Source organism: Panthera leo, chromosome A3, assembly GCF_018350215.1.
Source record: "Panthera leo isolate Ple1 chromosome A3, P.leo_Ple1_pat1.1, whole genome shotgun sequence".
NCBI lineage: Eukaryota > Metazoa > Chordata > Mammalia > Carnivora > Felidae > Panthera > Panthera leo.
The window spans coordinates 29,633,322-29,657,882 of record NC_056681.1 but is presented as its reverse complement, the minus strand read 5'-3'; the positions used below and the strand labels follow the sequence as shown (position 1 = coordinate 29,657,882).

The following is a 24,561-nucleotide window of genomic DNA, read 5'->3' as shown; positions in this document are numbered from 1 at the left end:
TTCCTCACACAGGCCATGTCCCATGTGACAGCTTACCAAAGGCTTCCACTGCAGAGGACCAGATGGTCCACTTCTTACCACAACAAAGCCCAAGGCTATGGGCACAGTTGTCAACCCATGGCCCACAGTGTGCACCCATCAGCTCTCACCTCAGAAGTTACACTGAGCACCTGAAATCAAGAACTGCACTGTCCTGTGCCTGGGCTCATTGCCAGGGAAAACATTAATCAGCCTGAGAAGGGAGGCCATTGCTGTCAGGGGTGCAAGGCCCTGATGGGAGCTGGGTACAAGGCGATATAACCACTGGCCCTCTGCTTATACCTCTATACCTGCTTCCTCACCTAAATGTTGAGGGATGGCTCATATTCCCTAAAACGCTATCATGTCTTAGGTGTTTCCAGATCGTCTCAGCAACATGGGAGCTGGGGAAAGAAACTAGGATTCTATTCATTTTCCTCTGGCGGTAACTGGGCAAGTTCAGCTGAATGGTGACAAAGGGGCACAGCTCTGGCTCTGAGAAACATGAGGACTTGTGTCTGAATAGGGGCCATAAATCTGTATGTTCACTTATTCCACCTTGTGAACTTCAATTACAAGTATTTCTGGTACCTGTAGGGTTTGGTCCAAGTGCTTGATAAGCCATACTGACCTTGTAAAGGTCAACCAGTACCAATCTGGGGCACGGTCCAAGGAAGCTGGCAGTGCCAGGGTGCATGTGAGCCACTGAGGCCATGGGTAGAAAGAGCCACCAGAAGAAATGGGGTCTCCTCCTTGTCTTGTGTCTTGGGCACACCAGACCCTAGCAGCAAATCTCAGGGTCAGGCAGAAGCAGGTCTTTGGCTAGTGGTTAGCTTGTTTCTCAGGTACTGGGTGATACTTGATAATCTGGTTGGAGTCCTAATGCTCTAGATCAGGAGCTGACAAATTTCTTCTGTAAAAACCCATGTATAAAATATTTTAGACTTTGCAAGTCAAATGTCGCTGTTGCAACTACCCATTTCTGCCGCTGTAGTGTGAAAGTAGTCAGTGAACGAGTGTAGCCGTGATCCAATAAAATTTATTTACAAAAATAGGCAGCGGGCCAAGTTGGGCCCAAGGACTGTAATTTCCCAACCAGTCTTTGATGACACTTAGTAGACGACCTGGCTGCCTGAGGGGACTATGATCCATTCTGCTTCTGTGAGATGGAAACCTCTAAGGTCTGGTGCTTTGCAGAGTTGTACATGGGTGTAGAACAGGGCATTGTGTATGGGAGTTTCTGACCAAGTGGTGGGTGCAGAGGCCAGAATGTGAGGGCCACACCAGAATAGGCTGAGCTTCCTTCTTCGTAAGAAACATCAACTGGTTTATTCCAGATCAGGCCCAACCCTCCTACCCCATACACACATGGTCCCTGGGTGGGCACTGTCCTTACTGGGCCCTTAAGAGCCCTTGTGCTGTGGCCTGACCACCAGGCCCTCTCTGGTGATGGCCCAGTTGTAGCTCTTCGGGGAGTCCAATGCTTCTTCCACCCGTGCCTCCAGGTTCTCTCGGGTGATGAAATTTTTTGCCTCCTCCTATTGTGAGAGAGAAGGCCAGCTGAATGGAAGTCTCCAGCACATGCCTGCTGCCTGCTGGCCTTTTGTCCACTAAGGGAGAGGCTCCAGCTCTCTTTGGATGGATGCCTGGAGCCTAGGACCTCTGTAGAGGAGGATCCCACTACAGCTACGATCCTGCGGACCTTCTAGTGGAAAAATATCAGGCAGCCTTACCACGTTCGTCTTTCTCAGATAAGAAATTGCACCAGTTGTGACAACCTCTGGACCTGCTAGGTGGAATCAGTTCCTCAATGTTGCCTCAATGTCCTTCTTAATCTCTCTCAAACTTGTCCTTCTCCTTCTGTTACTTTAATTCAGACCCCGTCCTTTGTTGCTGGATCACTCCTAACTGGTCTGCTTTTAAGCCTCATACCTGATATCCTAGCCTAGAACATAACTTCAACGACTTTATCGCCCGTAAGGCAAAATACGAATTCCTTGTGGAACCGGGGGTCCCTCCCAGATGCAGGCTTACCATCACCCAGGTACTTGAACACTTTCCAATGTCAACTCTTACTTCTGCGCCTGCCAGGCACTCTCCTCGCACGCCATCTTTCCCAAATCCTCACCTACTTGCTAACTCTCAAGACTCAAGGCTGTTCGCTCTCTTTGCACGCAGCCAGTGCCCCATTTCGCGGCGCCCAGGACTCCGAGCGCGGCCCCCAGGACTCCGAGCGCGGCCCAGGCGGAGCTCCCGCTCTCTAGCCCCAGCCCCTGGAGACACGGCCCACCTGCAGCTGCAACGCTTCCTGCTCCTTGAGCTGCGCCCAGGCTTGTGCCTCTCGGGCCCGCCGGGCCTTCTCCTCCGCCTGCCGCTGCTCCTGCTCCCGCGCTTCCTGCCGCAGCCTCGCTAACCTGGGGTGGAGGGCAATAGGCAGAGACTCAGTGCGGCTGGATCTTCCCCGCGCCAGCCAGCCAGCGGCCCGCCCCGCCTCCCGGCCCACTCACCGCAGCTCGTGCAGCCGCTGGTTCTCCGCCTGGTTCCAGGCCATCAGGTCGCGGTGCTCAGTGGCTTCCTGCAGAGCCTTGCGCTCTGCCAGGACCCCGGCCCGGGCCTCGTGCATCTTCTTCCGCACCTCGGACACGAACTCAAGCCTGGGCGGAGACGCGCCAAAGTCGGCACCCTCTACGCCCGCCCGCTCGGACACACGGCCCACGGCGCAGACGCCCGCCTCCCCTTAAGTCGTACACACCTGAGGGCGCGCACCGTCTGGCGATACTGCCGGTAACGCTCCGTCAGCACGAAGAACTCTACAGGATCCACCGCAGGCGGGGTCGTCACGCGCCCGAGCTTGGACTTGGCCGGCGGGTCATGGCGGGTCTTGCGGCCGCGAACCGGCTGCAGCAGCAGGGCCCAAGGCCCGCACAGGGGTCTCGCGCCCAGGACCCTCAGCGCGCGCAGCATGGCCCAGGATGCCCCGCGTCCGGCGCGCCGCAGGGCATCACGGGGCCCGGAAGCGGGCGCGGGGCACCACGGGACTCGTAGTCCGCGGGCTCCGCCTCCCACCTCCTGGAGCCGGGTCGCGGGGAGCGCACCTGCCAACATCTGCATCTACCCCTCAACGTCTGCGTCCGCCCCTGGCCCGCTGCCTCTGGCTTCGCCCTTCCTGCGAGGCCTGCCATGACCCGCCCCGTGTCCCTCCCGCCGGCGGGCCCGGCCCGCGTCCCTCCAGCCCCCCGCGCGGGGTAGGGTCTCAGCGCGGGTGGGCAAGGGAGGGGACGACTGAGAGATCTCGAGGCAGTAGCTTCAGGGAGTTCACATCGTTATTGGAGGGCTGCAGGGCGCGGCGCTCTAGGTTCGGTCTGCGCGGGGAGGAAGCGGGCATTTTAGCAGACGCCCTGGCAGCCCAGCTGCGACCTTGCCCGCCCCCTCTCCTCCCGACCTGTCCCCGCGGAGCTGGACGTGGCCTTCTGGCGGACGCGCCTTGGCTGCTAGAGGACCCAGCGTGGGCGCTCTGTAGCTCCTTGGGTGTTGCCCACGCTTAACCTGGTATGTGAAAGCCTGAGCTCACACCGACTTAAACTCGGTGATAAGTTTTTGCCTTATGGGAATTTACCACTTTCTCCTTCAGTTAGCGCCCTCCTGGTGCACTTTAAAATAAATTTGCAAAATAGTAGTAATCCATCTCTGCACTTGGTCTTCTGCAATCACTAAGTCATTGCTAGTGCAGTGACCACCTGGTTCTGGGGCCCCTTCTATTAGTGTGAGTTCACACTCCTCATCTCTTCCCACTGGGAGACACACTGGGTTCTCCTGATGATGAGAAAGAAGCCTAGAGGATCCCGCTACAGCTGTGGTCTTACTTATGGAGATTTTAAGCACAATTGTCTCCTCCTACTCCACTAATGACTTCGAATCTTTTACTTTAACATACGTATCTTATCATAAATTGTTCCGAGAATTCTGGGAAATAGGAAGAATAGCAGATGGCATCTGGCTGTGTGCCTGAGGGTGCTTTGGCAGGGGGCGTCTCTCTGTTTTCTCATTACCGCCTCTTCTGTCCACGTAGCCCAAGTCCTTGGCCATAATGGCCCCTGGTGGCCAATGCCTGGGCCTCTCTCTGTACTTACCAGCAGTGTCTGCACCAGGCGCTGCTTCCTGTGGAGGGACCACAAGCCTGTGGTTCTGGCCTCCCAGGGCACACTGTTCTAAGGGGAGCCAGGGCATCGTTTGGGAGGTTATGGGCAGCCTTGTCTGGTCTGCTTGCTGCAGTGCCCAGGACCCTTCCTCAGAAGGGAGCGAAGGCTGTGGCCTGCCCACTACCCCATCCCAGGCTCACGGTAGGTGAAGGAGCCCCACCCAGCACCTTCTTCCTCCCACTCAGGCTGGGGAGACCCTTAACCTACCTGGGAGCCTTGGGACATACTGTGGGTGCTGGGCTGAGCTGGAAGCCCGCTTTCCTCTGGGGTACCAGCCCTGGGACCAGTGCTGAGCCTTCGAGCATCCAGGGTGGGCAGTCAGCAGCAGCAGTAGCAGAAGGCCTAGCCTGCAGCCGGCCATGACAGGGCTGCTCCCACGGATAGTGGACAGCACTCAAGAAGGCGGATACTTCCATCCACACCTCCTTCCTTTTCTTCCAGGGTCCCCTTGGACAGCTGGCGCTTCAGGGGCAGCTTTAGTGGTTCCTAATGCCCTTCCCTCTTCTGCCACTGCTCCTCATCCCAGGAGTCCAGGGATCTGGACCCCGGAGGCTCCAGGCAGCTAGCCTTCTCCAGGACCCCCCCCCCCCCCGCCCTGCCCCAGGGCATAGAGGATTCCAGCCTTGCCAGCTGAGGGCCCTTCCTGGTCAGTCAGGCCTACCCCTCCTCCCGTCAGGGATTCCAGAAGTAGAAGGTTGGAAAAAGTAACAGAGACTCGGGTCAGGGGAGCCCTCCAAGAGACAGGCAGCAGTGTAGGGGCACTGGGGGCACCTGGTGCACAGCACCCTGCCTTTTCTCTGTGGTTTGCCATCTCTCTTCCATGGCAGTTGCGGATGTGGAATGGATGTGTGGTGGTGACAGGGGCAAGTGTTTTTACCCCTCGTCCCTCCCACACTAGAGGCAGCAGGCATAGAAACAGTGTTGGGGAGAGAAAGGGAAAGGGCTCTTTTTGGGGCGTGATTCACGGGTAAGAGGGACTTGGGAGGGAGAAGAGGAACAGAGTGCCATACACCCAGGACAGACTGCCATCCAGGAGTCCCAGCCCTTGGGGGAAAGCAGCCTCTTCACTCACGGAGGGAAAGCTGTGGACGAGGCGGCTCCTTGAGGTGGCTCCTCCAGGTGACAGTGGGATCCCCAGGCAGCCAGCTCTGGGATTTATGGTGACTCCTCCCCCTGCTCCTGGTCCAGACTCCAGTGACGTCTCAATGAAGGGAGGGGGAGTAGCCTGCCACCCAACACTCTTCCCTTCCCAGTGCATGTTCCTAGCCACTGGCCCTGGGGTCACCAGACAGATTGCTCCCGCTCCCTGTCTTCCCAGGGATCTGAGGTGGTAGGACTGCTCCAGCCGGGCCACGCCCTGAAGAATCCTCCTCCCACTTCCCGGGTTGCATCCTCAGGCTCCTGCCCTTAGGCCTACAAAGCCCTCAGTCTTCCCTGACCCTAAAAGGAAATTGTGGCCCGGAGGCGGCAATGGCTGGGGACCTGTGTCCCACCCAGTTGGCAGCCTGAGTGGGGAGTCAGCAACCTGTGGAGAGGTCTGGGGGAGGCCATGGGGACCTAAGGGCTTGTTTGCTCAACTGTAAAAGGGGGTGGATGGAATGAACCTCATCCACACACCTGAGCACCAGGGCTGGGTCGCTCTAGATGGAGGTAGTTTTGGGTGGGGCTTCTCTCTCCTCCCTGCAGGCCCATGAGAGGGGGCTCAGCTAAGGGGGCAGTGCAGCATCTGTGGGCCTATGAGCAGGGGGTAGGAATCATCTTTCCTCTCAAGGTTCCAAGCCTTCCCCATCCTGTGCTCAACCCAAGACTATTCATGGAGTTTGGCACAGCTCACCTAGACACTTGAAACATGCCCCTGCCTCTCATTCTGTGTCAGCTCAACTTTCCACCACGGACCAGCTATTAGCTTTCCACCAGCTATTCGCCTGGAGCGGGGGCGGCGGGCAGAGGCCTGTTTACAGGGTTAATAGGCAATTTCCGCATTTGGGCTGAACAGCAAATGCAAGGGCCAGGGTCAGGCTTGGTGGCGTGGTGGCCAGTCATTAGGAGAGCAGGTGCGTCAAATCCGGAGGCAAAGAAGGGGGAGGGGATGGCACAACAGGCACCAGTTATTCATGGGCGCCTGGACTTCAGCTTCCCATGCAGGAAGGCACACATCAATTTCCAAACAACGTGTGGATTGTATGTTCAGTGAAACTGTTTTGGAAAATACTTCGTTCCTATATGTGTTGGTTAACCAAGTAATTTTTAGGAAAAACATTTGTTTTATGGTTTAGTGAAAATGATTCCTTTGAGTTCAGTAAACTAGCTTAGTTCTGGTTTGGGTTTACAGAATGTTTTATTCGAAGTCCCTTGTGTTTATTTTAAAAGAGGAATGGGGAGCCTTTATTTTTTCTGTAGTTTGTGGTTTTTCCTAAAACATCCAAACCAGAACTAAGCTTCCCAAAGGATGCTCTTGTTCCTTTCTTTCTGGCCACATACATAGCTTTTCAGGAACGTTTGCTGTCATCTTCCAGACTGTAGACTCTGGAATTGATCCTCATATCCCTCTCAGCAGGACATAGAAAGCCATGTGTTCACCACTGAGCAACTAATGCTTGGTCCTGAGGATAGGACTTCATTCCAGTCTGGGAACTGCTTGTAGCCGGCTGGGAAAGCAGAGGCATAGAGCAGCGTGCTCGGGTGCTGCTGGAGCACAGAGGGGCACAAAGCCCTGAGCAGATGGTCTGGATGAAGGATGACAGAGTTAGCTGGAGTCCGCACACAGGGCAGCAGCGGTGCTCCAATATAAGGAACAAAATGGAGAAGAGTCAACACAGGAACTGCCGGCAGGTCTGGATCTGTGGGCTAGGGGTGGAGGGAGGGAGGCGCAGAGAATGCTGGAAGGCTGGAGGAAGGGACCGAAGACTCTGGAGAGACAGGGTGAACCCCTGGGCATTGGGAGTGTGAGACAGATGCCTGTGGGTCACCGCGTGCAGTCACGTGGCGGGAAGCCGACCTGGAGCTCAGGGTTGGAGAAGAGCTAAGGGGGCAAAACCTACAGACCACAGGAATGGCCAGTCTCTGAAGAAGGAGAAAGGAGGAGCAGTGGCTCCAGAGTGAGGATAAAGTCAGAAGGGAGGAACTAGTGGACAGAGAGTGGATCCTCGGGAATTGGAAAGAAAGGAATCTGTGGGGATGAACTATGGAAGAGGTGAGAGTGAGTCTATCATAAAGGCAGAAGACTTTAGGCCTGGGGGAAGTGGTGTTTGTTTTTTAAATTTTTAAAATGTTTATTTTTGAGAGAGGGAGAGAGAGTGCGTAAGTCAGGGAGGGGCAGCGAGAGGGGAATAGAGGATCCAAATCAGGCTCTGCTGTCAGTATGGAGCCTGATGTAGGTGCTTGGGCCCACGAACTAGGAGATCATGACCTGAAGTCAGATGCTTAACTGACTGAGCCACTCAGGCACACCCCCCTCTTTTTTTAAATCAAAGACTTGTACATTTGGTGGTGGTCAGAGGGGTGTTGAGGGGAACTGAACGCCCAGGAGGGTGCTGACTTGATGAAGTGAGGTCTGAGCACGGTGGGCACTGGATGCCTCGCCCTCCCCCTTCTGAGAAATCTGCACTGGCTCACACTCCCTGGGGCATAGCTAACTAGCTGGGAGATGGGCAATGGATGAAGCAATCACCCTTGCCATTCTCACACGACTGTGTGGTGTGAGCCCTGATACACTGCTCTTTAGCCTCGACTAGTTCCCGTTGGGTTTATGTCTCTTGCAACCGTGCAAGGCCTGCTTGAAGATGTCTGTTAAGCAACCAGTGGTATTTAAAATACTGGCCTAGCCACCAAGCAAATCAGCGTGGACTCCAGCAGAAAGCTGCCAGCCCACACTGGTGAGTTGGTAGAGGTACTCAGTCCTTCTGTAAAAACCCTTGTAAGCACTGGTGTGTAAGCTGCTCAATGCCAGCCCGAGCAACAGGAGGTAGGCAGCCTGGTGGGGGTAGCGAGGCAGCACAGGCATGAGAAGGGCTCTCCTATAAGCTGGCTATGTAGCTTGTTGACCCCAGCCTGCCCTTCTCCATCTGCCAGGAGGTAGCCTGCAAAAAATCAGGGTCTCCTTCCCAAACATGGCACCTCTCCTCAGAAATCCTTCAGATTCTGTCTTTGCTTAACTTACTTATGCTTCTTTGAAAACCACTGAGTTTTAATTTATTGCCCCTTGGAGTTCCTTAGTTCTTACAGAAGGACCGAGTACTTCTGACACATACTCACCTCATAGAAACTTCCAGAGGTTGTCTGTCATGGTGCCCCTGCCTCCTGAGGATATCCTGAATATGTGGTGAACTTGGCTTCCATCTTGGAGCCAATCCATCTGTTCACCTGGGCTCTGAGGCCTTCTGTAATGTGGCTCTGTATGACTTTGCCTCCTTTTGCTCATCCAAATTCCCAGCATCCCTTGGGTAGCTCAAGTCCCATCTCCGCCAAAAAGCACACCAGCAATGACCTGAGTGTGCCTCCACGGCCCAGGATGGAGTGCCACTTCTCACTCCTGACAGCCTGAGTAGCCCAGGGCCTACCCCTGCTTCTTGAAAAAGGCCCCACAGGCCACAAGACTCTCTCAGCCTCGCACTGAGGCTGTCGCAGCTGTGGCAACCAGTTTACGTTCCCATCAGGAGCTGCTCATGAGGATGAGAGGCAATGAAGAGACCCACCCTCCCAGCTGTGCCAACCAAAGACTACGTTTCCTAGCAATTCTGTTGTCCTATGGTACAGCCTAGGACTAAGTTTTAGCCAATGGGGTATGAGTGCAAATGGAAAGAAGGCTGTAGGAAGCTTCATGTCCTTAGAAATGAGGTTGCTTGCTCTCCATCTTCTTTCTGCTTCTCCATGGGAAAAGACGGTGATCCGGCTTCAGCCACAAGGACAAGAATAACATCCTAAAGGGACACTGGGACCACAAGATGGGAGGACACTAGGTCTCTGGACTGGGCACACCGTTACATGAGAAATAAATGAAACATCCACCTTATGTAAGACACAAAAGTTAGACGCTTTTGTGTAATACGTCAGGCTTGATACCAAGTTGGGATCGAAGACTCCCATCACCCTGGTCTCTGGGTCTGAGGCACTTCTCATAAAAAAGTCCAAATATGAAATGAAGTGAAATTTTGTTAAATTAAATGAAAGCTATTTAACCCAGTAAGTGTGGATATAGAGGCTTATCCTGGACAAAGCAACACAATCCAGAGTTTTGTAGCACAATCCAGATTGGCCTTACTTAGCCAGCTACCTCCTCTCTCTTCCATGCCCCGCGCTAGGCAAACCGTGGGGACCCTGGCCATGTTCCTAGGGAGCGAGGCTGGCTGGGATCACCACACCAAAGATGTGCTGAGAAATGAGACATGGGTCCTGGCAACTAGCCAAGAGCTGGAGAGGCTATGCGGGTCCGAAAGGAGTCGTCGAGAAGACTACGGCTTCTGAGACCAGCTGAGACGGCACACTGAGAGCAGGGCCAGGAGTGGCCTGGGAGAGCCCTGGCTCAGCTGCCCCACCCCAGACAAAGGGAGACGCTTCCTTAGGGAGTCAAAGCTTTTATTACCTGATAATCCCTAGTGTGGTGCCAGAGATACCGCTCTGGTCCCCTTACTCCCCACAGTGGGTTGTGAGTGGTGGGGGAGGGGGTAGAGAGGGGAGGGATTATTTACAGAACGGGGGGTGGGGGTAGGCACCAGGACAACCAATTTCCTCAAGAGCTCTGAAAACTTTGTGCTTATTTTCTTAGTTGACACTGAGCTACCTGGAATGAGTTTTGTGTTTCTTCTTCAGGAAAAGATGTCTAAACCAAAGAATAATACAGCCCAATTTCCAGGCAGAGGATTTCACGATATCAATCCAAACATCACACTATTTAATTCCCCAATAAAACATTGGAAAAAGGACTATCAGTGCTAACACATTTACATATAAAATCTCCACCTAATAGGTAATAGAAGCCTATGTACCAATTTCTAAAACAGTTATAAGATATATACACAATTTTGGGTATATTAACAAAACAGAATATTACAAAATATTAAAGGCAATTTTCCTGTCCACCGGGTCTCATCGCCTCTTACTTGAAGTTGGCATAGTCTGAAAATGCGTCAATATATTCCTGCACCACCTTGTAGCAGAACTCATACTGTTCCTGGAGAGCACAAGGAGGGAAAAGCCAGGGTTACTGACAAGAACAAGGTACCTGCAGTTCCTGACAAACCTATTTTACAAAAAATGGAAAACTGAGAGGAAATGAACGTTCTTGGACTTGCACCTGAGCCCTGACCTGCCTGTACTCTCCTTCTGGGTTGAGTACAGCTAATTTCCTCTGGATGGAGGTGAGCTGAGAGGAAGATGTCGTCCTAGGCCTACAGTGGTCAGACGTGAGTGTGTCGGGCTGGCAAACCACGCAAGCAGGGAGACGGCTCTGTGGGGCCCATACCTCACCATGGTTGCCAAGCTGCAGGCGCCCTGGCTCTCAAAACCTCACCAACTCCCCGAACTCTTAAAATGTATTTTTCTTTCCCCTTCAGACATGTCTCTCGGAGGTTCAGGGACCCTTTTGGATGCTTATCCCCATACTCGGTGGTTACTGGTCACCGAGACGGTCAGGAGCCTGAACCAAAGAAAGGAAGCACTCCTGAGACTTCCCACGCCAGGACCCATGGAGCCCCGTGGGGCACCCAGGCACCCCCTCTAGCCTTCATAGAGCCCGCTTGGTTCTCTTACTGGTGGCAGGGCTGTGCCCCTCTGCTCTCAATGTCCGCAAGGCTCATTCTGTATGGGGCACCTTATGGAAGGAGGGGCTGCTTGGAAAAGCCTCCCCCTGAGATGGCCCCGACAAAGAAGGGCTGTAGATGGGGCGGTGGTGTGGGCAGCATACCAGTGTCTGGACCATGTGTGGCCTCTGTAGCCGCAGGCTCTTGACGGTCTGGAAGACGTCCAAAATCCCCTCTGCTTTCACCCGTTCCAGGACTGTGCTTAGGGCACAGAAGGTCCCCGTCCGTCCTGCCCCTGCGCTGTAATAGAGCAGATGCACTTACCACATCTGTTACAGCCCACTGTGCTGATAAGGTGAAGACAGTGGCAACGAGCACATAAAGGCCGAGGGAAATGGTGACAGCTCCTGGGAAGGGCTGTCATCTAACGGAGCTGCTGGGGTGGGTTGGGGCAGGAGGCCCATTTGCTCCTCTCCAAGTAAGCCACATGCTCACTCTGCTCTGAGGAGGAAGTGGCACCCCAGCTGTCCTTCCTGCACGGCCCACTTTGCCTGCTGAGGGACTTGCCCACAGGACAGCGAAGAACCTCACACATACCCCCCTCCTACCCAGCACTGAGCCTTCACTGTCTACCTGCAAATGTGCCTAAGTTGCCCTGACCCGCTGCTCACTCATGTTGGGATTCTAGTCTTGTCTTTCCTCTCCTGAGAAACCCTGCCCCTCTGTGCTGGGGTGTGTGTGTTGATTCTTTTCCGTGTCTCTCATTTGCTTCCTAAGTCCCAGGAATCCAGGCTCTGACCATGATATTATCTGCCCTGTTCAATGTCATCAGTTGCTTCAGCAGACCTTTCCTGAGTGCCTGCTGTGTGGCAGGGGCTGTGGAGGGGAGCAGTATCCCCAGACAATATGATATGCAGTGTGGGAAGGAAAAAGAGGAATAGGAGTTCTAGGCAGGGTGGTTGGGGAAGGTTCTCTAGTAGGAGGTCACATGAGCAGAGACCTGAAGAAGGCGAGGGCCAAGGCCCAGTAGCTGTCTGGGAGAGGAGTATCTTAGGCACAAGGCAGGATGTCCAGGTGTGGAAGCTGTGTAGCTGGATCTAATGGATGGATGGACGGACAGAAGGAAGAAGCGTGGTCGGGGTGAGGTGAGAGCCCTCAGATCATGTTGGGATTCTGAGTGATGTGGCCTGACTGAAGTTTTAAAAGGGTCTCTCAGGCTGCTGTGTTGAGAACAGGTAGGAAGGTGGGACAGGGAAATCAGCGAGGCCAGTATAAGTACTGGGAAGAAGGGGTGGTGGCTTAGAGAGGTGCTGGTGGAGGGAGTGAGAAATACTTGATTCTGAAACTGCTTTCCATGTAGAGCAAGGTCGAACATGAGATGTGCATGGGTGAGGAAATAAGGAGAACAGTATGGCTCCAAAGCTTTTCATAGGAGTTAGCTGGGGGATGAGATGCCACTTACTGACTTGGGGGAAGGCTGTGCAAATAGAAGGCTTAGAAAAAAAGACCAGAAGTTCTTATCTGAACCCTTTAAACTGAAGATGCCCAAGTGGAAATGTTGAGTAGGTAACTAGACATATAAATCTGGAGTTTAGGGGAGAGGGTGAACCAGTGATGACATGTGGGAGTTGGGATGAAAGCCAGGTGACAAGATGGGCTCACAAGAGGTCCAAGGACGAGGCCCTGGACCATGGATGAGGAGGAATCAGTCAATGAGGACACAAACCAGGAGAGAAGTTATGCTGAAAGCATTCCACGGAGAAGTGAGTGGTCAACTGTGTTTGATGCTGATGAAGGTCAAGGGTTATGAGACAGAATGATCTCTGGACTCAGCAACGTGGACGTCACAGGTAGCCCCCACTGGGGCAGCTGTAATGGAATGTGGGAGGAAAGGGGTTAACTGGAATGGGACAGAGAGAGAGAATGAGGAGAGAGGACTTGGGGCGTTAGTCTGGACAAATCTTTTGAGAAGCTTTATTATTAAGGAAAACAGAGAAACAGAGGGCTACCTGGAAGAAATTAGAGGTAAGAGTTTTGTTTCTTTAAAAAAAATTTTTTTAATGTTTATTTATTTCTGAGACAGAGAAAGACAGAGCATGAGTGGGGGAGGGGCAGAGAGAGAGGGAGGCATAGAATCAGAAGCAGGCTCCAGGCTCTAGGCTGTCAGCACAAAGCCCGACGCGGGGCTCGAACTCACAAACCATGAAATCATGACCTGAGCTGAAGTCGGTTGCTCAACCGAATGAGCCACCCAGGTGCCCTGAGGTAAGAGTTTTTAAAATATTAAGATGGGAGAAATTATAGCACATCTATATGAAGATGATAGTTATCCAGACAGTTATTCAGAGGAAAACCTGATGATGTAGGATACTGAAGTCAAGTCCTGAGGAGACAAAAGCGGATGGAACTGATATCCAAGTGGAGGGTGTGTGTGGCAGACAGGCCTCACCATGGCCCCCACGATCCCCCACGATATCTTCTGTTGTTCATGCCCTCGTGTGATCTCCTCCCCTTGGGTGTGGGCAGGACATGTGCTGTGCTTCTAACCAACAGATTTATAGCAAGCGTGATGGGATGTATATAACTACACGTATATGATGTTACACGGGATCATAATGCCTGTTTTGCAAGGAGACACTCTCTCTTTTGCTGGTTTAGAAGAAGCCAGCCGCCACACTGGGAAGGTCCATGTGGCATGGAATTTCAAACAACAGAGGCCCTCAGTACAGCCGCCTACAAGGAACTGAATGCTACTAACAACCAGGTGAGCTCAGAAATGGATCCTTCCCAATCGAGCATCAGATGGGACCGCAGCCCCAGCCAAAACCTTGCCTGCAGTCTTGTGAGACCCTGAAGCACAGGACTCACCTAAGATGTGCTCAGACTCCTGACCACAGAGACCGTAAGCTAAACATGTGTTGTTTTAAGGTGCGGAGATTAGCAATAGATGGTTAATGTAATGGGCTACAGAGAGAGCTCAGACAACTCATCCACTGGACAGGAGGGATGCAGGGTCCACAGCACCACGGCAGGTGGATTGGCAGCTGTGGTGGTGGGAGCCTGTGGGAGTTCGGATTGCTTCTCTTTTCTTCGTCAAACAGAAATCACCGTCCTCTCTTAAGCGTGAGGACAGAAGAGGCAGTGGTGGTTTTAGGTTTGAGAGGAGGTGTGAAATAGTCATACAGGACAAAGTCTGGCAAGCTTTTCTATCAAGGGCCAGATAGAATACATCATAGGTTTTGCTGAGAAAAGACAAAATCAAGATGTAACAGCGCAACTCTGACTTCTTATGTGCTGAGCAGCAGTGTGAGGTGAGGAGAGCACCACGTATGGTCTCAACTCTTTTGCTGGAGCACCAGAGCAGCCAGTACAGAAACAAATGGGCACAGCTGTATTCCAATAAAACCTTATATGGGGGCACTGAAATCTGAATTTCAAGCAATCTTCAGGTCATAAAATAGTCTTCTTTTGAGTAAAAAAAATCTTTAAAAAATTTATTCATTTGTTTTTGAGAGAGACAGAGCACGAATGAACGAGGGGCAGAGAGAGAGGGGGAAGGACTGTAGAGCCCCAAGTGGGGCTCGAGCTCAGCTGAACTTGGGGCTTGAACTCACGGACTGTGAGATAGATCATGACCTGAGTCGAAGTCGAATGCTTAACTGACTGAGCCACCCAGGCGCCTCTAGTCTTCTTTTGATTTAAAAACAAAAAAACCAAAAAACCAAAAAAACAACATTTAAAAATGTAAAAACAGTTCTTAGCTTGCAGACCCACATAAAACTAGGTGGCAGGCCAGATATGGCAGTGGGTCCTAGTACGTCCAGCCCTGGTCTAGAAGCGTGGAAGGTGCAGAAGGACAGCAAGGCAGCGCTCAGGGCCCACCATGAGACCAGTGGTCAGGAACATAAAATGAGGCCTGTAACCCAGTGCTTTTCTTCAGCCACACTCAGCTGCACGGTGCAGACGCAGGGTAGCTAGAGAATTTGGAGTTTGCCAAGAGAGGGTGACCAAGGGAGAGAAAAAAGTGTAGGGAAAGAAGTGTTCATCTGGGCAGGCCAAGAAATCCTTTTTCCTTAAAATTTTTATTTATTATTTTCTAATTTAATTTTTAAAGTAATCTCGAAACCCAACATGGGGCTTAAACGCACAACCCTGAGGATCAAGAGCTGCATGTTCCGCCAACCAAGCCAGCCAGGCGCCCCACCAAGGAATCCTTTTAATTTTGCCAAAATCCAGTGGATAAAAAGCCATGCTGCACTATTTTCATCCTCATTTCTCAGAATATTACTAGTAAAGTTTAGCATCTTTTCATGTTTACTATCTGTCTGTAGTAGCTGGTGCACTTGGCCACTTCTTCCTTAAGATTTCTTTCTTTTCTTCACTTTTTTCTTTTCCTTTCTTCTCTTTTCCTCTCCCTTTCCTTTACCTCTTTCTTTCTTTCCTTTCTTCCCTTTCTCCTTCCATCCTTCCTCCCTCCCTCCCTTCCTTCCTTATTTTGAGAGAGAGAGAACAAGTGGGAGAGGGGCAAAGAGAGAGGGAGAGACAGAATCCCAACCAGGCACCATAGTGTTAGTGCAGAGCCTGATGTGGGGCTCAAACTCACAATGCATGAGATCATGACCTGAGACAAACTTAATAGTTGGATCCTTAACCAACTCAGCCACCCAGGCGCCCCTTTATTTTTACTTTTTTTTTAAAGTTTATTTTGAGAGAGAGTGTGCACATGAAAATGCAAGGGCAGGAGGGGCAAAGAGAGAGAGAGAATGTGAACGGGGGAGGGGCAGAGAGACAGGGACAGAGAGAATCCCAAGGGACTCAGGGCTCGTTTTCATGATCTCGAGATCATGACCTGAGCTATGCTTATCTGCCTGAGCTGCCTAGGTGTTCCCTTCCTTAAGATATTTTTAGGTGATCTCTACACCCACGTAGTGCTCGAACTCAGGACCCTGAGGTCAAGAGTCTCATGCTCTACCCACGGAATCAGCCAGGTGCCCCCCAACAGAAACCTACGTTCTTTCCCTATCTCTCATTTGCCTTGCTCACAAAACAGTAAGTCTAGAGGATTAACCCATACCCAGTATATAAGCAGACTCCTCATTAATCTTTGCAGCTCTGTAGCATGAGATGCATCAGAGCTTATGGAATCAGTCCCCTATTAATGTTTAGATAATTTACAACCTTCCTGAAGCACATTCACTGGATACATTCCTAGGAGTTCCTTTGCTCATTTTTCTATCTTTAAAACTAATTGGCAGGGATTTATACTCTAGTTTTCCTTCTAAGAGTTTTTTTTTTTTTTCTTCCTAACTATAAAAGCAATACAAACTCATGGTAGATTTTTTTTTTTAATAAAATGCAATCAAACATGCCCCAAACAATTCACCTTCACCACCCCCGTCTCAAATGAGTCCCCTTACCATCTTCTGTCAGTGACACCAACTACTATCAGTAACCCCGTTTCACACTTGGGATGTATCCTACACCCTGGACTCCTCTTCTCTTTCACAACTATGTTTTTAGTTTTGTTCATTTTTCTTCAAACTGTTTGAAAATAGTTGCCCTTTTCTCTTTTCCTGTGTTTCCTTTTTTTTTATTAAAAACATTTTTTAAATGTTTTTATTTTTGAGACAGAGAGAGACAGAGCATGAGCAGGGGAGGGGAAGAGAGAGAGGGAGACACAGAATCTGAAGCAGGCTCCAGGCTCTGAGTTGTCAGCACAGAGCCTGACATGGGGCTCGAACTTACAGACCGTGAGATCATGACCCGAGCTGAAGTCAGATGCTTAACTGACTGAGCCACCCAGGTGCCCCTCTTTTCCTGTGTTTCTTAAGGAGGCCAGACCCTCACCCCCACATTGTCCAACTGGTCTCTCCACTCTCAGTCTCCCCTGTTGCTCTCCTGTATCCCATCACGCTCTCAAATCCTCCCCCTGCCCAATATCTTAATGTCACCGATTCCCTAGCACTTAACGCGAAGTTCAAACACCAAGACGCTCTTATCATCTGGCCCCGTGCTGGTCGTCAAACTTGACTGCCACATGCTCACCGGGATGCTCACGGTCGCCTCCCCTGCCTGCCTCTCGTCACTTTCTCTGCCCCTCAGAGGGCTGGGGAGAGTGGTACCTGCAGTGCACAGTGATGGGGTGGTTCCCTGACTGCTGCTGCTGCTTCTGCACGGCTGCGATGATGCTGATCATGCCCTTTCCGTCGCTGGGGATGCCCACTTCGGGCCAGCCATGGAAGTGGAACTGCCGGATCTGCCGGCTCTTGTTCTCCTTTGGAAGAAGGGGGATCAGAGATGCAGGGCACCGTGGCTCTCCCCATGGGAGGAGGCGCACCCACCGGCCACCTTACCCTGGTGTTGGTAACTAGGAGGTCTCGGACGGTGTAGCTCTCACATTCCTCCTCCTTCTTCAGCTCTACTGTGATGTCTCCATAGGACACTACTCCATCCGAGGGCCAGTACTGGGCACATTTCTCCTGGAGAGACAAATGGGAGAGGTGAGGCCCTTGGGATATGATGTGTGGCAGAGGCAGGGCTGCCTTCTGAGCTGCCTGGTCCCTTCTTAGCCAGCTCTTACTGGACACACTTCATCTCCAAGGTACCAAAACCTCAGTGCCATTACATTACTTAATATCACTCCAATTAACTTCTGATCCTCACTAGGACATCTATAGCTGACCCTTGAACAACACGGGTTTGAGCTGCATGGGCCCATTCATATACAGCTTCTTCTGGATAAATACAGTACAGTGCAAATGTATTTTCTCTTCCTTACAATTTCCTTAATGCCATTTTCTTTTCTCTCTAGTTTATTATGAGAATACAGTATAGAATATGTAAAACATACAAAATATGTGCTAATGGTTTATGTTACCGATAAGTCTTCAGGTCAGCAGTAGGCTATTCATTACATTTTTTTGTTTTGTTTTTTTACTTTTTTTTTGAGGGCAAAGGGAGAGGCAGAGGGAATTTTTTTAATGTTTTTATTTTATTTTTGAGACAGAGAGAGAGAGAGCATGAGCAGGGGAGGGGCAGAGGGAGAGGGAGACACAGAATCCGAAGCAGGCTCCAGGCTCTGAGCTGTCAGCACAGAGCCTGACGCGGGACTCGAACTCACGGACTGTGAGATCAGCACAGAGCCTGACGCGGGACTCGAACTCACGGACTGTGAGATCATAACCTGAGCTGAAGTTGGGACACTTAACCGACTGAGTCACCAGGAGCCGCTATTCATTACATTTTTGATGAGTCAAACGTTATAGACAGATTTTTTTTTCTCAAAAAAATTTTAAGTTTATTTATTTTGAGAGACAGAGCAGAGGAGGGGCAGAGAGAGAGGGAGAGAGAGAATCCCAGGCAGGTTCTGTGCTGTCAGTGCAGAGTCTGATGTGGGGCCCAAACTCATGAACTGTGAGATTGTGACCCGAGCCAAAGCCAAGAGTCAGACGTTTAATCGACTGAACCACCCAGATGCCCTGGCAGATTTTTCTTTTTTTAATTGAAGTACAGTTGACACACAGTGTTAATTTCAGGTATATAACACAGTAATTTGGCACATCTATACATTATACTGTGCTCACCCAAGCATAGCTACCATGGTAGCTATTACGATACCACTGACTATATTCCATATGCTATAGCTTCCATCCCTGGGATATACACAGATTTTTTATTTTAAATGTTTATTTTTGAGAGAGAGCAAGCGAGCAGAGGAGGGGCAGAGAGAGAGGGAGACACAGAATCCGAAGCAGGCTCCAGGCTCTGAGCTGTCAGCACAGAGCCCAATGCAGGGCTCGAACCCACAGACCGTGAGATCATGACCTGAGCGGAAGTCAGATGCTTAACTGACTGAGCCACCCAGGTGCCCCTACAGATTTCTGACTGCACCAAGTGGGAACAGGGTGCTAGGGGTTGAACAACAACAACCCCCATGTTGTTCACGAGTCAAATGTAAATTTAAAAACTTAATTCCCTTACTGGACATAATCCCTTAACGTTTTGGTGTTACTTACAGTCTAATTTGCAATATATTACAGTATCTCTGAAGAGCTCTGACCATCACCTCAGCTGCATCCAACACTCAATGGCAGGGTGGAGAGAAATGTCTTTGCTCCAATGCCTCTCCATCCCTTGTTCCCTTGGGGTGTTTCCACATCTTACAGATGTTTACATATGTCAGACTGCTAAGCCAGAGAAACTGACCCCAGTGACATTCCCACCCAGCCATGGTGCTTCACACAGCACAGGCCACAGCACCCTTCATCCCCTTCCTCTTTTTTTTTTTTTAATGTGTATTTATTTTAAAGAGAGAGAGACAGAGAGCAAGCAGGGGAAGACAGAGAGAGAGAGGGAGACACAGAATCGGAAGCAGGCTCCAGGCTCTGAGCTGTCAGCACAGAGCCCAACGCGGGCTCATTCATGAGATCATGACCTGAGTGGAAGTCAGATACTCAACCGAGCCACACTGGCACCCCATCATCCCTTCCCTCTTTATCTTGTTTTTGTTCTTTTTTGAGAGAAAGAGACAGACTGGGGGAGAGAGAGGGAGAATCGTAAGCAGGCTCCATGCTCAGCACGAAGCCTGACACGGGGCTTGATCCTACAACCCTTGGACCATGACCTCAACCAGTCGGCTCAACTGACTGAGGCACCCAGGAGCCCCTCTTCTTTATCTTTTGATCCTGCAATGGCACCCGCACTGCTGTCCTTGCTAGCGAGCAGGAGATGGTTTATGGCCTGTCTTGCTGGCATCTGGCTCAATTTCCTCCACAGTTCCTTGTGGGCAGCGACTGCCACTTTTCATCTTTGTCTCCCCGGCACCTTGCACACTGCCTGCATGTGGTAGGCTCTCAGTATCTGGTAAATGAATTTGTTCAATGCTTGCAGAATGAGTCAGGCTATAAATACATAAATAAAACAATATAGTTATACTGTCCATTTCTTCAGAGCATTTCGGTGAAGATCTCGGATACTTCACTACTGGCAATTTTAAAATCCTCAACCACAAATGTATTTTACATTCACTGGGAAAATTATGAGAAGTAGAAAAATAAAAATCACCAATAGTCTCTCAGTCCAAATAAACTAATCATTCAAGTCCATTTTAGTGACTCTTCTTGCTTTTCGTATGTGTAATCATTCATTACCCACTTTATAAATGATGTTGAGCTCATTCTAAAACACAGAATTATTAAAGTGGTGGATCACAGCAAAGTCATAGACTAGTGCTTTTCCACAATGTGCCCACTGGGGGCCCTGGGGATGCCTTGGGGGTTGGGGCCCTGGGACCTCTTCTCAAGAAGAACAGCTTAAAAAAATTCTAATTAAGGCTCTTAAACAAGAGATTATGTTGGTTTTTAGGGCATTAGTGAGTGGAATGAGTTTTGCTGCCATAGTTCCCTCCCAACACTGCCTTTACACAGCTTACCAGCTACGAGTGAAGACTGGAACTTTAAAACCATTACCAGTGCTAAGATCCAAATGGGCTTGAGAGAAATGAAGTGTATGAGCTAGAATCACAGTATGACTAGAAAAAGAAATAGTACGGATCCACAGTTGATGGCTTTCAGGTATTTGAGACCTTAGTGGTGAGGCACCACGGAGAAGAAAAGGAGCAAACTGGAAGGAGGCCTCCAGGGATACAGAGTTAGGGAACTAAGTTTTGAGGGAGAAGGCTCTGGAGTACACAAGAACAGCTCCAGTTTAGAAATCTCCTGGGGTGACTTTTCTCTGGGCCAAAAGAGAGGAACCCCCTTCCTTAAGCAGGCAGAATGGGGACCTGAGGAATCCAGAACAGGGGCCAGCAGCCGTACCTACGGATGCCCAGAGCTACAAAGGCCTTGGGATCCTGCTGAGGAGGGAGATGTGAGCTGGAGACCAGGCCTGTGCAGAACACAAAGCAAGGGCAAAGGTGGGACCCCCCCTCGCAGGGATTGGCTGTGACCCATCTCAGAAGCCATGCTCCACTCAGCAGCTAGAGGGCAGAAGGGAACGAGGGAAAATGGAAACTGTATTTAAAATGAGCAAGGGAAACTGTGAGGAAGAACAATGTAATTCAAGTCTTGGGACTGGATATCAATATGAAAGGTTCCTAAATTTTGTATGCATAGGTAAATTTCCCCTCAAGATCTCAGGAAGCCCCAAATGGACTTTAAGCAGTGGCCACAGTTAGGTTTATGTTTTCAAAATGATCTCCGGCTGCCATGTGAGGTGACTAAAAGTGGGTGGAATGGAAGCAGGTAGACGGGCTGCCAGGCTACTTCAGTGGTGCAGGTGAGGGGACGATGGTTTCTAGGACGGGTCAGTAGTTACACTAGAGAGAAGCGGATATGGTCAGCACAGGTCAGACCTCACCGGTGTGAGGAGTGAGGAAAGGGGAGCGATGAAGGGAACTCCTAGACTTCTCCCTGAACAACCGGGTGGAAGGCGGCACCACCTACTGAGATGGCAAGACTGGGGTGGACTAGTATGGAGGAAGGAGGAAATCAAGTTTCATCTGGGCCAGGTGGAGTTCGAGATCCTCAACGGAGAGCCATGTGAAGATATCGGGCGGGTACGTGGATACACAAGTGGGAAGAGGGGGCTGGGTTAGAGACACAGATTTGGGGAACTCTGGCGTATAGACAGCATCTCAAGCCACAGGACTAGATGAGGTCCTCAAAAGATAGTGTGTTAAGACAAACTACAGAGGGTGAAGGCCTGAGTCGAGGACACCTCAATGATTAAAAGGTCATGCAGAGGAGGAGGTGGTCACAAAGAAAATGAAAGGAACTGCCAGGCCAGTGAGGGGGTGATATTATAGAATTCAAAGGAAGAAAGTGTTTTGAGGAGGCGGGAGGCGTTGAGTGTTCAGATGCTGCAATAAAAGGACCAGAGAGACAAGAGAGAAGAAAGGCCTTTGGAAGGGCAAGAAGGCAGTCACCAGTGATCCTGACCGAGAAGGAACAGGATGAGGACAGAAGTAGAAGGGAGGAAGCCAACTCCTCAAAGGAGTTGTGCTGGGAAGGAAGGGGTACAGAGAGACGGGGGGGGGCAGAGGGAAGGAACTGTGGGACAGGAGAGAGATTTTCATCTTGTAAAGACAGGAAGTGCAACAGCGCGAAGGCTGGTTGGCATAATTGGGTCGGAGAGCGCTGCAGCAACACACTTGAGAAGGCGGGGGGAGGGGGGGTGCCCGGCACAGTGGACAGGTGGACAGAGAGGGGCAGGGACCCTCTCCCGCTGCAACAGGAGAGAAGGAGAGAGAATGCCTACAGATCTGAGAAGGCTGGGTGCTTGCAGGAGGGAAGATGAACCTGCTCTTGTCTGATTTCTTAGAGAAAAATGAGCCAGGCTGAGAGATAAGGTGCCATGAAAGTAAGAGACCGGGGGGAATAACAGATGTTAGCAAGGGAAGGATTATAATAATGACAAATCACAAAAACTCTAGAGAGAGTAGGGAGGAAGGTGAGAACATGAGTGGGGAGTCCCAGGCTGAAAAGTGGAGGAGTCGGTGGCTCTGGAAGAGGATTTTAACCACTTCCATTTTGACCTCAGTCTGTACTTTCTGATTAATTTTCTTTCCAGCTTCTCTCTTAACGCAGGCAAAAGATCCGGCAAGCAAAGCATCCAGGGATGGGAACTGAAATTATCCCTGAGGCAATAATGACTGCCATGACTTCAGCAAGACCCCACATGTCTGACCATGATCGACCTGACCTTTTTGCCCATCTGCACGTACCCACTGAACTTTGTCCCACAGCTTCCTTACATGAACCTAGAAATATTTTCAGCACTTGGAGATAGTCTTTGAGACGTTAGTCTGCTATCGTCCCAGTGTCGGCCTCACTGAAATAAATTCCTTTCTTGTTTCACCTCCACTCGTGTCTCTCGGTCTGTGGATTTTGTCAGTGGTGAGTGGTGAAACTGTCTGTGTCAGAGATGTGGAGCCAGGTGCTCTTATGCCCCCGGGCCCTGGTCACAGCTCTAGAGATTTGGTGGAGAGAAAAACTTAACTGGAGTAAGAGGAGGGAAGTAGTGAGGTTGGCGATCAGCAGATGGTAAGCAGGGCGGGACCCAGGGTTGAGATCTCAAAGGCAGCGCAGATATTGGCAGGGACAAGGCTGTGATTTGACGGGGTGGCTGAGGGAGCCGAGAGGTGGAAAGACCAAGAATAAGTGGGTCGCCCACGTGGATACTTACGCCTTCAAGAGCAGAGGCAGGCATCAGGCATAGGGGCCACTAACGGGCAATAAGGCAGGTGTTAAAATCATCAGTAGCAGAGGATGGGAGATTGGGAATAGATGTGCTCAAGTCCAGCAGCAGAATACTTGGGAACAGGGCTTTAATCTCAGATTTATGTTTTCGGGTTATGGATTCTGGAAAAGATAGCCTAGAGAAGCTACAGCAGAAGCTTCTGTGTCTTTTCTCCTGCTGTCTTTTAACTTCCTCCCCCTGGACAGCAACTAGTCTCTAGCATGGTCCGAGGCTGACAACGGTTATGGGGACACACACTTTATGGCAGGTGCCTAATGCAATCTCATTCTGCCGACACTGGGTAAGGGGCACACAACCTTGGGTTGGGCTGTCCTCATGCAGAAACTGCTGGAACTGCTCTGCCCACTCGGATGAACGGTCCAACTTACAGCCGTTGAGGGCACCCAGGCCTCACAAGCATCTTGGTGGACCCCTCCGGTTAGGATAGAAAGAAAAAGAAAACAGGGAGAAGAGGACTCTGGATTTTAAGTTCTAATTCTTTTGAGATTTTAATGTCTATAAAATTTACATTTTGGAATTAAGACTTTTTCCTTGGGAATTTAAAACCAGGCGTGGGCAGTGGTGGTGTCATGTATAAATGTATCAGTTAGGCTTACTGTGTTTGCCTCCCTGGAGGCTACACTTGACAAGACGAACGGGAGATGGAACAGGAAGCGGAATTAGGTCTTAGGGGGGCAGTGAGGCCTTGTAAAGAATGTTATTAATATCCTGTTCTGATTCATTTCAGAAGCTTCTGAGGGCAAGAGCTGCTACCTGTCTCCCTGGCCCTGCAAAGACAGAGGCATAAGGCCGAGTTGTAGGTAAAGGGGAACGGGCCTCAATCAACTGACTAAATCCCTATGTATTTAGTGAGGTATTCACTGGGCCACATTTCCTTCCATGGCAGTGGATGGAGACAGGATATTGTGCTTGCCATCCTGGCTCTTCTGCCTGCAGTGTGGTCCTGTCCATCATAGATCTGGAGGCAGGGGGCGTGGGGATAACCTCGTGCAGGTCTGTGGTTTACGTGCACATTCCATCCTAGCTTGTCACAGAGGGCCAGGAGACACACACCTAGTTCCTGATAACACAGCAGCTCACTGCACAACTGCAGAGCCAGGAACTGTGCCCCAAAACTCCACTTCATCAGTATTTCATTAATGATAGATGAAGACCCATGAAGTATGTCTGTTGATTAGAGACGTGATGGAAACCTGGAAAGAATAGCCAATGAGCTAAATGATTAAGTCTGAAAAAATTCTTGGCGCACAGAACAGCTGGGTGTGCAAATATGTATAAAACTGTATCAAGATTAAAATAAACAAACTGTACAAGTACAGAACGGGGAAGATGTAGCTGGTAACAACTAA

General features: G+C 50.6%; 3 protein-coding genes across 8 annotated transcripts in view; all 3 read right to left on the bottom strand.

The window, feature by feature from the left end:
• Positions 1-1,037: 1,037 nt before the first annotated feature.
• Positions 1,038-3,036, bottom strand: MRPS26 (mitochondrial ribosomal protein S26). The gene is made up of 4 exons (XM_042930155.1): positions 2,771-3,036; positions 2,526-2,672; positions 2,309-2,432; positions 1,038-1,556 (listed from the first exon to the last, which is right to left on the bottom strand). Exons 1-4 carry the CDS (start codon positions 2,980-2,982, stop codon positions 1,422-1,424), a joined length of 618 nt encoding a protein of 205 aa, XP_042786089.1. The 5' UTR covers positions 2,983-3,036; the 3' UTR covers positions 1,038-1,421.
• A 92-nt stretch (positions 3,037-3,128) lies between these two features.
• LOC122214949 (progonadoliberin-2) lies at positions 3,129-5,343 on the bottom strand. The gene is given in 5 exon segments (XM_042930156.1): positions 3,129-3,380; positions 4,149-4,228; positions 4,231-4,284; positions 4,425-4,585; positions 5,290-5,343. Coding segments are annotated over 4 exon segments (327 nt in total). The 5' UTR covers positions 4,579-4,585; positions 5,290-5,343; the 3' UTR covers positions 3,129-3,341.
• A 4,743-nt stretch (positions 5,344-10,086) lies between these two features.
• The window catches only part of PTPRA (protein tyrosine phosphatase receptor type A), a 159,053-nt gene continuing 144,578 nt past the window's right edge, over positions 10,087-24,561 (bottom strand). For all 6 annotated transcript variants that reach the window (XM_042931462.1, XM_042931459.1, XM_042931461.1 and 3 more), the window contains 4 exons: positions 17,308-17,433; positions 17,077-17,228; positions 11,119-11,254; positions 10,087-10,386 (listed from right to left, as the gene is read on the bottom strand). In XM_042931462.1, coding sequence (XP_042787396.1) covers positions 10,312-10,386; positions 11,119-11,254; positions 17,077-17,228; positions 17,308-17,433 — 489 coding nt within the window. In that variant the 3' untranslated portion in view covers positions 10,087-10,311. The remainder of the gene's footprint in view (positions 10,387-11,118; positions 11,255-17,076; positions 17,229-17,307; positions 17,434-24,561) is intronic.